The sequence below is a fragment of the Sinohyriopsis cumingii genome, chromosome 5 (genome assembly GCF_028554795.1).
Source record: "Sinohyriopsis cumingii isolate HCF-2022 chromosome 5, ASM2855479v2, whole genome shotgun sequence".
Lineage (NCBI taxonomy): Eukaryota > Metazoa > Mollusca > Bivalvia > Unionida > Unionidae > Sinohyriopsis > Sinohyriopsis cumingii.
Window position 1 is genome coordinate 86,867,215 of NC_142965.1, and position 15,467 is coordinate 86,882,681.

Genomic DNA, 15,467 nt, shown 5'->3' on the forward strand with positions numbered 1-15,467 from the left:
CTCTGGAGAAACTAAATGTGCATAGAGTTACAAGAAAAGACATTTCGTGACAAGTACTATGAAAACGCTACTGGCATAACTAATGTCACAATAAGCACTTGAAGGGTAAAAGTTGATTGAAATTGTATACTGTGAAGAGTACTTTTTCATATACACGACTTTAAACTACTATACGGGAATTCTTGTGCATCACTGGACTTCAGGTGCATTAAACTCGTACAAATTTTGTGCAATTCATGGCATTGTGTGCCACTGGCAGCATATGCCAATCACATCTAGTTTCTTGATGAAAAATACAACATTAATGGCAAAGGCAGAGCTTTTGTGTTTACTGATCTGTGGCAATGGCACATCAGTAAAAATAGCTTTAGTGAATACTGAAGAATAAACTTCAATGCTTATGATTCTTTCAATATATCTGAAATACCAATGAAAGAATTTTTTCATTCCATTCAAATAAATTAGGTTTCCAAAGGTAAATGTTACAAAGATTTATATTACCATTTTTAAGGAAAGAAAGTATGCACAATACAGATTCTAAGATGTGTGTTAAAAAGGGAATACAACCAGTTCCAAGTCAGAGAGAGTGGAAAAATAAGAAAGGCATTGTAAATGTTTGAGATAAGCAAGTACAGAATACGAAATTAAAGACAAACATAATTGGTCCTTTATTTCCTCTTTTTACTCCAAATAAATTCAGTGTTGTCCCGAAGCCACTAGTTAGACAGGACAGGGTACTTGTTGCCTGTCAAGGCAATTTAAGTCTCATCTTTAGACACCTTCTTTACAAGTGAGGAAATTGTGAAGCATGCCATTGGTGCATTTCAAATAATGTTTGCCCTAACAATGAAAATTATGGGTAATGATGGCAAGATATGTCCAGAGCGCACATGTAGAGTGTTACTGTATACAATGCATTAAACTTCTGAGACTTCAGACAAAGACAAACCCAAAGAAGGGCAGGGTGCCACCTATGGCATTTTTTCCCCAGAGTGTTATATGGTTATAAATATGGCACTATGCATATATTACTATGTTCATTTGCATTAGATAAGTTTGGACAGTGTCAGTTTTCATCAAGAAAATACTGTTTGAAGGTTTTAACATATGCAACTGATAAACTCAGTTCAGACCGAGTTTAAGATACTAACAATGGAACAAAACGTTACACATCAAACGTTTGAATATTTGTACTCAAAAGAGAGAAATGAATAAGGGGCTTTACAAATGAATATTTTCAAGCATAAGCAACCTGAAGTTGTTCATTTTACATATAGCAACTATCTACAAACGGTTTACAACAAAAAATACAAAATCTTTGCATTTAAAACACCAATGAAACACTTTAGCATCTCTTCAATCAGTATTTATACATTTTCTATATAAAAAATTTAATTTTATAAAATAAAGCCAAAAGTGCTGAACTTATTGTTGTGGATTTTCTGCAGATTCCTGCTTAGCCTTCTCTTTCCTAATCTTTTTAACAGCTTCAGCAAATTCGTCAAAGTTGGTGTCTTCTAGGAGTTTTGTCACAACACCATACCCTAGGGTGCCTCCACCACTTCGGATTGTGAATCGCTGACCTTGTTCCAGTACCATTCTTTTGTTCATTGTAAAAATTACTTTTGCATCTTCGCCAGGCATGATCATGTCTTTGTCCGGAATCTCAAAGTGTACGGGGACGTCCCATGTTTTACAGAACATCTGTGCTTGGAAATAATTCAAGATTGGCTTTGGACGACCACCTTCATCCTTGCTCAGCAAATACAGCTGTGCCTCAATTTTGTTGTGCATTGACAATGAACCTGGTTTACCAATGACGAGCCCTCGTCGCAAGTCCTCTCTCTTCATGCCTCTCAGAAGCGCTCCCATTTGATCACCAGCTTCAGCACGCTCAAGTAGCTGATGAAACATCTCAATCCCCGTAATATTTGATTTCAATTTCTTGTCATAGCCCATGATTTCACACACATCTCCCTTGTTTATGACACCTCTCTCCAGTCGACCTGTAACCACTGTACCACGCCCTGGTATACTGAATACAGCCTCAATTGGAAAGTAGAAATCTTTATCAAGGTCTCTTACAGGCATTGGGATATATTCATCTACATTCTTAAGCAGCTCCAAAATTTTTGTTTCACCAATCTCTGGATTTCTATCTTCGAGGACACAGAGAGCAGACCCACACACTACTGGAGTATTAGCACCATCATATCCAAACTCACTCAGAAGCTCTCGTATCTCCATTTCAACTAATTCCAGCATCTCATTATCTGCTACATCAGCCTTGTTAATAAACACTACAATGTGTGAGATGCCAATTTGTTTCGCCAACAGAAGATGTTCCCTGGTCTGCGGCATAGTACCATCTGTGGCAGCTACAACAAGGATGCAACCATCCATCTGAGCAGTACCTACATGAAGAAAAAAAATTTAACATGAGATTCTGAAGGAAAAACAATCTGTTACAATCATTCTTATACCAGTTATGGAGGTCATGGTACCATGGGATACTAGCATATTCATTATTTTTTAAAATGCAGACCACAGTAACTATATTCACATTAACTTCACAATACAGAAAATTGTCATCAATTTTTTTTATTGGGAGTGCTAATCAATTGATCTAATTAGTCTGGAAAGCAGCACTTAATAGGTTTCAGCTCATACTGCAGTGATGTTTTTCACCGATGTCTTCCTCAAATGAACTTCACATGAACAAGGAGAACCATACCCCATTTTGGTTCTCACAATCCACCATGGTCACAGATAAATATCATCCATTGAAAATGACAAGAGCAGAAATGCCATATTTCACAAAGATATGGCAAGGAAGGTCCATCATGATCAAATCCACTGAAAACTTTTAAATGAAGACCCTAAGTGCTAACTACTTTTAAATTAAAACTTAATTTACCTACTACACTCAGAAAAGCCTGACAACATATTGGAAAGATTTCTTAATTCTGTTTACAAACAAATCCGATTCCCATTATTTGTGTATCTCCAAAAGATAAAGTGATAGTAAATCCCATGAGAACTTGCAAGGTTTTGCTTGAGGTAAGTCTCCTCAACTGATTCAAGGGTACTGAGAATCTATTAAAACAAAGCAATCACACTCCACCATATCTTTCACTGTCATGGCTATTAACTTAATACTTATTTTTCATACACCAGATGAATGGTGAGCATAGGGTGGCCATCAATGGAACTCAAGAATACTGGACACACCTTTGCACACATGTAAAAGACCATGATACGAAGGGGACAGACCGGATGAAAACCAAACTATCTGGTACAGAACTGAATGAATGGCCACCCTAGGTAAGCAATTTGCAATCTGATCATGTCAATACAACCCCATCTCTCTTTACCCTGTGATGGAGGTAAGTCTATAATACAGCTAGAGTATGATCATTGATTACATAGCTCATCTCTGTGATGCTTTCATTAGTCTCCAGCAGCCACTGTAAACATTAAATATCAAGCAACAAGTAACTTAACATCATTCTGACAATGAAATGCAGACTGTGACTGGGCATAATCATTATTTTCTAATTTATCAAACTAGCGGTACTATCATAAGTTGATACAAACCAACGTTATGGGTTTTGGGGGTGATCTTTTGGATCATATACTTGAAATCAACCTCAGGAACTATTATCTTTGTCCACATCTAGAAACCCGATTTTAGCAAAGAAAATTACAGGCTTTCAGCAACCTTGGACTGACTGCCAATTTGACCACTATGGGTTTCCAAGCTCTCTTCTTATCGTTAATTACCTTTGGGCATCAACAATGCAATTTGTAATTATTTCTTTTGTGTGGGTGGAGGTGGGAGACTAGATTACTATATAATCATGATTACATAGGCTTCTTCTCATACTCAGTAGATCATAGAATATTTCTAAGTAAGTCTCAGCTGTCTTTATTACATTTTATTAGATTTGTAATGTCGAATTCGAAAACTTAAATTCTTATGATGAAATTATTTTAAAACAATTGTAAAATTTGTTATCAAGATCACATACATGACAAACATGTACTTCAACTGAATTCTTTTAGTAAATACAAAAGTACTGAGATCTGTATTACTGGATAAAGAAATCTGACACATCTCAAACTGTTTGAAAAAAGTAGAAAACGAAATATTGTTCTGTCATAATTTTGCGGAAAACCACCTATTCAAAGTTCTCTTGTGCCTTAAAGGAAAGAGTTTTGAATCTATATTTAGATTGAATAATAATAATAATAATAATTTCATATCAAGCAGTGGTTAAATGATTAAAAGATATTTCAGTACTTTTTATATACTGATATCCATGTTAAAACAAGAGATGTTTAGAACTGACACAAAATGATATTTAACCTAAACAAGTTAATTCAATCTTCAGTAGTCATGAATAATTACTAGGTGTTTGCCTTTTTATTCTTTAAACAGAATTAATCCGAGACCGCTGTTACAGGCATATGCACTCGTAGCCATCAGTTTAGAAAAAAAGACTATTACAACAACCATTTGTCCTCTCCAAATTAACAACAGGCGATTAACATTCGTGATTTGAAATCTGCCCACGTCCCATCAATTCTATGCAAATTTTTTTATCCCATCAGCATGTTCAGATATTGATAACATATATCAACATTCCTCATGTATGATTTAAAAACCACTTTTGCATAAAGCTTCTCTGCTGCTTCTTATTTTGATGACTTGGATTGAATTAGAGGTCTACACTTCCAGTTGTCATGCAGTGAAATATGTTACATTTAATCCTGATTGGTGGTTATTGTCTGTTCACATCCAGAAAGAAAAAGAACCAATAACCACAATCAGAAATGTAGCTTATTCAATAGGGGCCATCCATTTAGCAAGTACATACATATCTGGCAAAGCTTGACCTCCCCCCACTCCCTGTATACAAGCATACTTTTTTTCACACCACCCCACCTGCGTATGTACGCTTGACCACCCCCGAATTCTGTAGAATAGCATATATTTAATCCAGGCAGAAACAATCAAGGATTAATAATATTAATGTGTTTAATAAAACAGATAGTCCACCAACGCTGAATGTCTGCCTGCATCAAAGAAATAAGCTGCGTAACTTTAAATATACTAAATGGGTGGCCCCCTACTTGACACATCAGAAGAATTGCATCAAAACTTGATTCAAATTGACACAACACAAAAGATAAGCTTCACACAAAAGGAACTATTAAATGATCACTGAAGTATTTAATCATAACATGGAAACAAATTTGGAAGGTCTCCTTTTACACTAATACATGTAATCAGCAAATGAACATGATGATGGGATAAAAAAAAACAAAATTCACACAGAATCAACAAGGGAACAGAGTCCAATCCACTCGAGTCATAGTCACCTTGTCTTAATTTGTTGAAGCGTTATTGGGTGTTGTTGGCAATTTCCATTTTCACCAACTGAATTAAATGCACTGGCCATGGCAGTCATTTTGTATCTACATTAAGTACTCTGTGATAGATTTTGTTGTCAGTCATCTTTGCTTCATACTCGGACTTGTTCCTAATAAGATTTTCCCTGCTGGAGGAAACTGCACAGTTTGTATGTCTTAACGAAAATACCATAATGCCTTCCAAAGTAGTGATAATATGTTTTTAAAGCATTTATGCAGTGGGTGTGAACAGCCTGAAATGACCAAAAAGGTTGTATTAAAAACACTAATAGCTTTTTTTAAATATAAATCTTATGAAGGATTAGATGACATGAACAAGTAATAAGTATATATATGTAACCTGTCTACAGGAAATACAACCATGCAGGACCTCCATTGAAAATCTTTTTCTTTACGCCATGAAATTCGCCAAATTTAAAAATATGGAGCCACTTTTCAGCAAAGGAGCCATTTTATGCCATGATGAAAAGCAAGAATGAATAAGAATGTTTCTTTATAAATGATAATACAAAATACCGCTTAGTCTTTATGAACAATGTCACTGACATTTCATCAATATCTGCCTCATTTTTTTCCAAGATCATTTCTTAAATGCCTTCCTGAAATCAAAATTATCAACACTGGGCCTATCAACAGAAATTCACATTAAATTTTTCAGAGTAGATAAACCCATAGAATTTTGTAAGTTTGTTTTTATCAGATTCTGGTGAATGAACCCCCTCGCACAGTCTACAGTAGAAATAGGGGTAACAAATAACCTGGTAGCTGCCTTAGATGCAGCAGGATATAAATCTTTGTTTTTCTGGGCTACATTAGCCATATTCTTTTTGCTGGATACAGACTTGTTTTACTAAGTAAATTTTTCATTGATATAAGCAACTCTTGCTCTTTACAGTCGATGACTGGCATCCTTGTAGCGGCATCCTGTGTTACTGTTAAGTTCAGACCACAAACATGTGTTATCTAAGTAAATAATCTCTAAAACACTAAGCAGTCTCAAGTGCATCTCGCGCTCAGTTTGCAATAAACATAAAACAAACAACACATGAAAATATCACAGAATCTTTTTACCAACCAGTTCAACAATAGAGTATATCCACTGGTCATTCCATATTTCCTACTAATCACATTTAATTGCTTTTCAAAACCAACAGGCAGCTTGCAGTTAGCTGCAATCATGTTCAAATAATGTCTTATTCATCATCTATCAACATGATCCACTGACTTCCACAAACAGAAGCCCAGGTCATTTTCATCAATGAAAAATTTACTTTATGAAAATTTGTCATCACCAACTTTCTCGTCAGAAAAAAATTGCCACTTTCAAAATTCAAGAATTATTTTCCCATTTTACATCTACAGAAATCATTTAAATTAAATAATAAAAAAGAGAAAATGCACCAACTGATTACAGTATTGTAAAACCCAATTTTTTTTGTTATTATGTGTAGGGTTCTTAAACTATTTCAAATGCTCTTCTTTCTCCCTGGATTAAATCGATTTTTTCAAGGTTCACAGACTGCCATGTCCATTGAATAGTTTCATTATTTTCCATTTATAGAAACTGTACAAGACACATTTCCAAGAAGACAGATGGGTTTCTTGAATTTGAAAGTATGTGTCATAGGTTCATTATATTCTGATATGCAGGTAGTGTACCCAATCTGATTAAAATCAGATTTCCACTGTTATATATGACGATCTGACAGTGACCCCATAAGGGTCATGTTCTGATAAACTATGTTATTACCATAATTCCTAATTTTATCAGCCAATCAGATGAAAGTCTTATATATTCTCGAAGGGAAACTGAGTGGTGTGGATGAAGAGCATGAATGTGTACCAAACGATTTGATTCACTTTCAGATTTTTGAAAGCTCATTTCCATTGGCAAATTCAAAGATCACCAGAACATGACCCCTAAGAAGTCGTCATCAGATCTTCACGTAGGACAATGGAGACCTGATTTTATTCAGAGTGATAGTGGACCAGTCTATACCGAAAAAAATAGCACCAAATATTAAGCAAAACATTCTTTATCGATGTGACTCATGAATGTTATATGACTGAAAAATGTATGAGGAGAGGGATTTTGTTCAACTGAAGAACATATTTACCTTAGGACAAGAACAAATTAAAAGCACTTTAAAAATTTTCAAAGAGGAATTTGTCAGTGATGTAATACACCATTCAGAATTTGTGGATTTGACTTTACAACCATCAACAACATCCTTTCTGCAATTGTTTTTATTGTCTGATTAATAGCTGGTAAAAGTCCAAGTCAACATGCTGTATTTAAAGTTGTCATGTAATTGTGCAAATAATGACTGGCTTGATTTACCTGGAGCAAAATATCTCATCTCTGCCAACATAAATATAAAAAATTAAAACATAGTCTGATTAGTCATTAACCTACAGTGTATTATAAGCATTATGGTTTCAAGACAATATGATATAAATGCAGCCATTAGAATTAGTGTTCCATATATGACTTGTTTAAATGCAAGACGAAGTGAATAACAAATCTGTAACAGAGATATTAGCCACCAATAAAGATGCCAGTGAGTATCCAGGTACTCACCCATTGATAGTACCCTGGGTTATAAAATGAGCCATAGGGTACCTGTTGACTGTATACAAGTTTTCTGTCAGTGCTTGTAAAGGCATCACTCACTTTGTTTTCAAGTTGACAATCCATTTGACTGAGCCACAAATACATCTACTTTTTCTGTGCAAAGCAAAGGTCTGCCTCTTCCTGAAAATAGCTGACTGTAATCCCACAACTTGTAGTCCCTTGTGAAAACTCTTTCATTGAGCTGCAAGTGTGGTACAGTAGCAAGTAACAGAGAGTGGTTATTTGATCTTGCTGCACAAGTGACATGTATTCAGTTGCAACCTTGAATAGATTTCACAAATTTTACAATCAAAGTATTACTTAGAAAGCTGAAGCTATGGAGGATTTCAGAACTTTTAACACAATGAGAATGAATACTTTGACTTTGTACCTGATGACATTAGCTAGTGACATTTATAAGATACTATGGATTTAAAAATTGTGGACTTAAACTACAATTTCCATTTGATCAGGTACGCAGGAGATAGATCATTAGGATTGACAATGACAGGTAACTGGTAGAAGTTTTTTAAAATCCCAATGGCTTTAGCACCAATATAACTAAATATGCATATTAAATTAATGTACTGTTGAAGAAGTACTATAAGCTTGTTTGTGTGTGTGTGTGTGTGTGAGTGATTGATTGATTTAGATTCTTAATGTAGCTTTTTAAAAAATTCAGTCATACTACTACCATATCTGCGATGTGACAGTTATAGCGATGACTAGCCTGGGACATCATGCTGCAGACATGTAGCATCATGTTCCACCCAGTTACATTATTCTGACACCAGGCTGACCAGTCCTAACACTAACCTCTTAATGCTGAGTGCATAGCAAGGCAACTGTTAGTACCATTTTTCTAAGTCTTTGGTAGGCCGGACTCGACCCCATGATCTCCCGCATCTGAGGCAGACACTCTGACCAATATGAAACTGGAGTGGTCATATAAACCTGTAACAGCTTTTATTGCTAGTTGTGTGATAGATACATCTGTATTTGGGAAATAATTGTTATTTTAATGTATTTTGCTTCTTTAATAACTGATAATAAACAATATTTGAAAATTTGATTTTGACAGTAAATGAAGGTAATCACCTTTACAGTGTAAACATTTATTCCCACCCCACCTCCAAAAATGTGCAGCATTGTGCCTTTACACATTCATTACTAAACATGACAATAAAAATGATTTTCCGTTATGACAAAAACATTACAAGACACCATGCATGAACTCAATAACTCTGCTCATAACTGTCAATTTATCAGAGAATGACTTCACAGGATGATTGGAATAGCAAAAAGACTTGATAACTCCACCCCTGGTCAATCAAATGAACAAGTTAATTATTTGCAGGTAGTAGAAATTACGAAACACACATAAAATCGGACAAATTCAAGTTATTTAAATTGTGGGCCATTGGATAAAATGGAATAAAAGAAATTGCTGAGCAGAATCAGTAAGTGGAAAATACAACTTGAATTTATGAAAATAATGAAATATCAGGCCTATGAAAATATATACTGTGTCATTATTGCTAGTTATGCGATACAACAGAAACATCAGAGCTGAATTGTGTATATGTTTAAGTATATTTAAATATATTTTGGTGTATTTAGGTAGTATCTGTATGTATTTTGGGAAGTAATTGGTTGTTCTATGACAATCTTTGGGTAAAATATGCACTGGAAGAAGTTGCCCATTTATGTTTTAAAAGATTTATTTCCATTGATCAATAGAAAAGGGATTATACTTATTGTCTTAATACAAATGTATTTGGCTTATGAAGAAAAAAATATGCACAGGTAATAATTAGACCCTGGTAACTCCAAAAGAGTACATATTACTCGTTGAAAATGTATTTTTCGAAATACCCCGAGCAAAGTTAATTAAGAAATATAGTCCAATTATTGTACTACTGCTAATGATTTATAATTATACTGATTTACATAATTAATTCCATCGATGATCATAATGTGTCAGTGCCTGTAAAACCTACCCGTGATCATATTCTTTATATAATCTGCATGACCCGGACAATCGACGTGCGCATAATGGCGTTTATCGGTCTGGTAATCAATAGTTGCATGGTTAATTGTGATACCACGGGCCCTTTCTTCTGGTGCATTGTCAATATCTTCATATTTATGATAACTAGCCTTCTTCTGCTTCGATAACACTTTGGTGATTGCAGCCGTCAAGGACGTCTTTCCGTGATCCACATGGCCTATGGTGCCAATGTTAACGTGGGGCTTGTCTCTCACGTAAGTTTTCTTGCCAGCTGTCGGGGGTTTCTGTGACAGAATACTGCATAGCGAGAAAGACCTAACTCCAAGCTGTTGACAGTCTGTAGCAACTCTGGATAACAGCACCTTCCTAGTTATAGCGTAAGAACCTTCAAGGCAATGCCGTACGAGTATGGACGCCATTTTAAGTTTTGATGATTCCTTGATATCAGATCAAAGAAGCTCAACTAAGAGCCAGATTCTATCCGATTTAGAACCAGTCAAATAAGACTTTACTAATAACGCGACTCGGACATGTGGCCCTAAGACCAACAAGGAACAACTGTTAAAACAAAAGACAACTCTGATTCTTTCTTTGTAATGAACTGTTTTTATATATTGAATTCGTGCGAGATTTCTTTATAGGTAATTTGTTTAAATGTTTCCTGCGAAGATAAAGGAATTTGGTAGGACATTAAATCTGTATGATCACAACAATAACAATTTTGTTAAGTTTTCAATCTATAGTGGCAATAGAACCTTTGTGGCATTATAGAAAGATGGTTTTACAATAAATGTAACCTTCTGCTGATAAACTATAAAAAGTGATGAGGATAAACCATAATTTACATATACTATTGCAGTTACATTAGACCATTTCTATGATACAATTTAATACTACTGCTACTACTACTAGTACTGCTACTAACAACAACAACAACAACAACAACAATAATAATAATAATAATAATAATAATAATAATAATAATTATATGGATTTCAAACTTACCAAAGAAAGTGCCTTGTAATAATGGTTTAAACATGATTTAAAGTATGTGATAAATTTGTAGCACAAGTTAAGGTTCTTTCAATTTCTGCCAAGTTTTCAACTCAGTCAGCATACAGTCATTAAAACTGTAATAATGATGACTATATATTTCAAAGAGATTTGATTATAAACAATTTTAATATATTTTACATCTTGCAAATATAATGACTTAAACGTTTACAACTGAGTTAAAGCTTGATTTGTTATGTTCTTATTGAAAGTGTTTTTAAATTTTTCAACAGTTAATGACTCATAAATGGTCTGAAACATCATTATTATTTTTAAAAAAGTTCATTATAAATAACACACTGGTCTAACATATTAATTGAACTAAATTGATAAGAAAAGTTTGAACGGCATGATCGTAAAATAAGAAGAAAGACAAAACTGTTGTCATGGTTCTGACATGTTAAATAGTTATGGCACTGTTCAAACGAAGTTATACAGACATAGTCCGATAAATCAATCCCTCAGATCTGTGTTAATACTGATATGTGGTTCTCATGCCACCTGTTTATTAAAATGTGATATTTATTTATTTATTTATTTATTTTCAAGAATCGTCTCAACTCACTCTCATCTAGTGATTTAAACAGAACCAGCTTTGAAGACTGGTTTACTAACAGTAACAATTTACACTAGTTGTAAATGCAATGTATACCGGTCTGTCTGGTATCCAAGAGCATAAACAAGATGGCGGACGACCAACTGTCCGATTACCAAAATAGAAATCTTACACCAATTATAGATGATGGATTTGTGCATGTCGGTGGGGAATCTCACGTCCTGAATTATGATGCAGATATTCTTAAATTAGATGGGGAAAGAGAGGTCACAAATCTGACGGAATACGACGACGGAGGTGATAGAAACCTAAGTGCCCAAGGAAGAACACCAAAAGAGTCCCCGGAAACCGAAGATGCTGACATCGAGGTTGCTAAGACAGTTTTGCTTTAAAGTTATTTATTTAAGATTTTATTTGAGGCACCATATATGTATCCATTTGATATGCAGCACATTTTATACAATGTTATGCTAAAATCTTTCAATCTGCGAGTTTTTGTCATATGTACATCTCCTGAGGATCTCCGGAGAGAAAATTCGTCTCCATTTATTTTTTGTCCCATTTCTCTAGGATATAAGTAATTGCTTTTCAGGTCGATGCATTTCAGCTAGAATACCCCTGTGCTTATCAACTCATCCAACATGGATGTAATCTGTCATCATTTTGTCATTTTACTATTGAAATGTGATATAGTGCTGCCAGGCCTAGCGTTTCCAAGTTATTACTTTTGTGAACATATTGTATAGATGATTTTATTTTCTTGTAGCTACCATGGCTATTCCTGAATAGCAGTAATTCAAATGTGATACAGGCCCAATGCTTGTGTACATCTAGTGAACGGAATTTTCATTTGTCTGCCTTTAGTTTTAGACATAAATGTAATCAAACGGCATTAGAAACTGACATTTTCTGCACATCAGAAGTTAGTAGTTTGGTGAAATATATAATTTTGCAGGGTGCATGAATGCCAGAAATTTTAGCTGCTTTTTCAACTTTTTCATTCTTTAAGTTGCCGTTGCTGTTCTTATGTTATGTCAGTGAATTGCTGAAAATTTGTATTTACTGCTGTATATACACGCTGATGTTAAATCAAATTTACTTTTTCTTCTCTTCTCATAAAAACAAAATATTTTTCTAATGTAATAATTGCTGTATGTGCAGAAGTGGTTTATTTCTACATCCATTTACCATATTTTATAAGTCCAGTCCAACAAAAAATAACATAGACCCAGATCTGAATCATATGATGCACTGCATAGACCCAGATCTGCATGTGTTTTATGCAACAGCAGATCTTCAACTATGGTTCTAACTAATGTGTGAGGATATTGGGTTTTATTTATAAATAAAAATCTTGGCATATTTGAAGCATAAATTCAGTTACACTTACTTTAGACTTCTTATTCACAGGAAATTCACCCACGAGGATATTATTGCACTATAATGTTTATTATTGTAGAAAGTTTAATAAGCAGTCCATATCTTATGACAAGTTTAACTTAATGGTATTTTACTAATATAAATTGTTACTTTCAGGCATTGATGTTTTATCAGTATTTCTTTTTATGATAATAGCTTTCACCTGGAGGTATTCTAGATGAAGAAACCATTGCCAGAGGTCTCTCAAATCTAGGACGATCTGCTAATGGAACTGGACAAGTGTACCTCAATGTGACCATACCAGTATGTACTCTTTATTTTAACAAAATTTATTTCTGTACTTGCTGAGCTTTAGATATGAATTTAATATATTGGGAATTTTTCTCCCTGCTTTGGAATTGATTGCATTTTTTAAAACTATGGATTGTGACTTTCTGCAACCACAAAACACAGACTTTTGATAGCAGACTATCTTAATCAACAAGAAATTTATAATGGCCTTTAAAAATCATCAGAAAGTAATATGTGATTAGAATTCATCAAAAAGGATTTGTGTCCAAGACTAATTCAGGATGTTTTTGATTATATAGTTCTATTGTAGTGATTTTTTAAATTTGTATTGACTACTTTCATTTATAATGTATATGGAACATCTGAAATTTATCACGGTAGCATAATTAATATTGATCCATTGCACTATGATAAAACATGGACAGTACATACAGTAGAAGCAAATACACTAATAGTTGTGGACTAAATGTTTGGATTAAAATGTTGTATGCAATTTAAACACATTTTAAATTTTTTATGTGTTTTCGGTAAATTTATTAGCATGACAGTCTGCTTATCGTGATACAGGGAATTTTGGTCAGTATTTTTAGAAAACAATTCTTTGGGTTTAGGGTAGATTTGTTAAATAGGTGGAACTAGTATCATTCACACATTGTGCTACATTTAGTTGCTTCAGCTGATATGCCCTTATTATTAATTCATACCTGGAGAGAATCAGAATAAGAAAAAACTGTAAATTTCAAAGATATTGTGCAAAAATGTTATTTTTTGTGAATTTAAAAAAAGTATTTTCAGCCATATTATGGCTGAATTTATACCTTAAAAAGAATATATATTCTTAGAATTCACTTTGTTTTCCTGATTGTAATAAGTTTTCAAACTCACAATCATGACCATTGATAATAACCCAATTCATCACCAGCACATACATGAGGTTTTATGTACAGTTTATTTGGTTTTGATGAATTGAATTTTACTGTGAAAAATATAGCATTTTGTTTAAAATACTGGTATGTAGTCTTGCAGGTTAATTTATCATAATATAAAGTAAAAATTTCATTTATTCAATCAACGATATAGCTTATTCAAACTAATGTTAATAAAAATAAGATTTTTTTAATTTAGTCATCATTTGCATATGCCCATTCAAATTTTTATGTTCAACGATTCTATTTGTTTTGATAATTTGAAACTTATTTTTAATATGAATGTGATATGTTTATGTTTTAGAACTGTTATTTGATTCATTAATTGATTGCAGGGTTTCAGCCTGATTGATATCAGTGCCCTGGGCAACTACATTCATCTGCAGAGGGTTGAGATTCCTTACAATGAACTCACAGGTAAGTTGATTACCTAAAAATCATACTATTATTCTCATTTATAAATTGAGCCAAACTGCAAACAAGGGCCTTACAGTGAGGAATAATTTCAGAACAACTTTCCATGCACTGGGACATCATGCTGCAGACATGTGACATCATGTCCCACACAGTCACATTATCCAGATACCAGGCTGACCAGTCCTAACACTATAACATCGTAATGCTGAGCACCAAGCGAGGGAGCTGCTAGTACCATTTTATAAATCTTTGGTATGACTCAGGAGGGGTTAAAACCCACAACCTCCTGCATCCAAGGTGTATGCTGTAACCACTAGGCCATCATAGCGGTCTAACCAGTAAGGATGTGGTACTTCTTTAGTTGTTGCCACTTGATATCAGTGACACTACTACACTGAGCTTTAAAGCATAGTACAGACATTCTTTGAGCACAATGCTGGCATTGATTCTTTATATCATAGTGGGAGTAGATAGGCCAACTGAAAATTAAAAGCCTTTTATGGACTAAATCAGTAACTATCATCTTAGACTTAGTGATACCCTTATTAGTGTCAACACCAGGTTGTTGAGTAGTGATAACAAGGCAGAACATTATATCTGAGTTGGCATTTTTCTTTGTTGGATATTGTAAATTAATTACTAAGAACAATTAACTGACTGGTGGTAAAGGTAGTTTGAATTCAGAATAGTTAGGATAACAAGAATTTATTATTTTTGTATATAGTGAAAAGAAATGGAAATCCCTTGATCATCGTGTGGTAGAATTTTGAACATCCTGGAGAA

General features: G+C 34.0%; 2 protein-coding genes across 2 annotated transcripts in view; one reads left to right on the top strand and one right to left on the bottom strand.

The window, feature by feature from the left end:
* Window positions 1-644: 644 nt before the first annotated feature.
* On the bottom strand, window positions 645-10,516 carry LOC149799675 (elongation factor Tu, mitochondrial-like). The gene is made up of 2 exons (XM_089959022.1): window positions 10,051-10,516; window positions 645-2,414 (listed from the first exon to the last, which is right to left on the bottom strand). The coding sequence occupies exons 1-2, from the start codon at window positions 10,478-10,480 to the stop codon at window positions 1,426-1,428; spliced, it is 1,419 nt and encodes a 472-aa protein (XP_089815148.1). The 5' UTR covers window positions 10,481-10,516; the 3' UTR covers window positions 645-1,425.
* A 1,267-nt stretch (window positions 10,517-11,783) lies between these two features.
* The window catches only part of LOC149799676 (leucine-rich repeat and guanylate kinase domain-containing protein-like), a 37,760-nt gene continuing 34,076 nt past the window's right edge, over window positions 11,784-15,467 (top strand). The window contains exons 1-3 of the mRNA XM_089959023.1: window positions 11,784-12,038; window positions 13,246-13,353; window positions 14,603-14,684. Of these exons, the coding sequence (XP_089815149.1) occupies window positions 11,799-12,038; window positions 13,246-13,353; window positions 14,603-14,684 (430 nt within the window). The 5' untranslated portion in view covers window positions 11,784-11,798. The remainder of the gene's footprint in view (window positions 12,039-13,245; window positions 13,354-14,602; window positions 14,685-15,467) is intronic.

What these genes read in the sequence shown, in the direction of transcription:
- LOC149799675 (XM_089959022.1), bottom strand. Translation starts at nt 10,480, where the DNA reads ATGGCGTCCATACTCGTACGGCATTGCCTTGAAGGTTCTTACGCTATA. An exon ending in TATAAAGAATATGATCACGG is followed by an intron (nt 2,415 to 10,050) that starts GTAGGTTTTACA and finishes TTCTTCATGTAG; the next exon opens with GTACTGCTCAGATGGATGGT.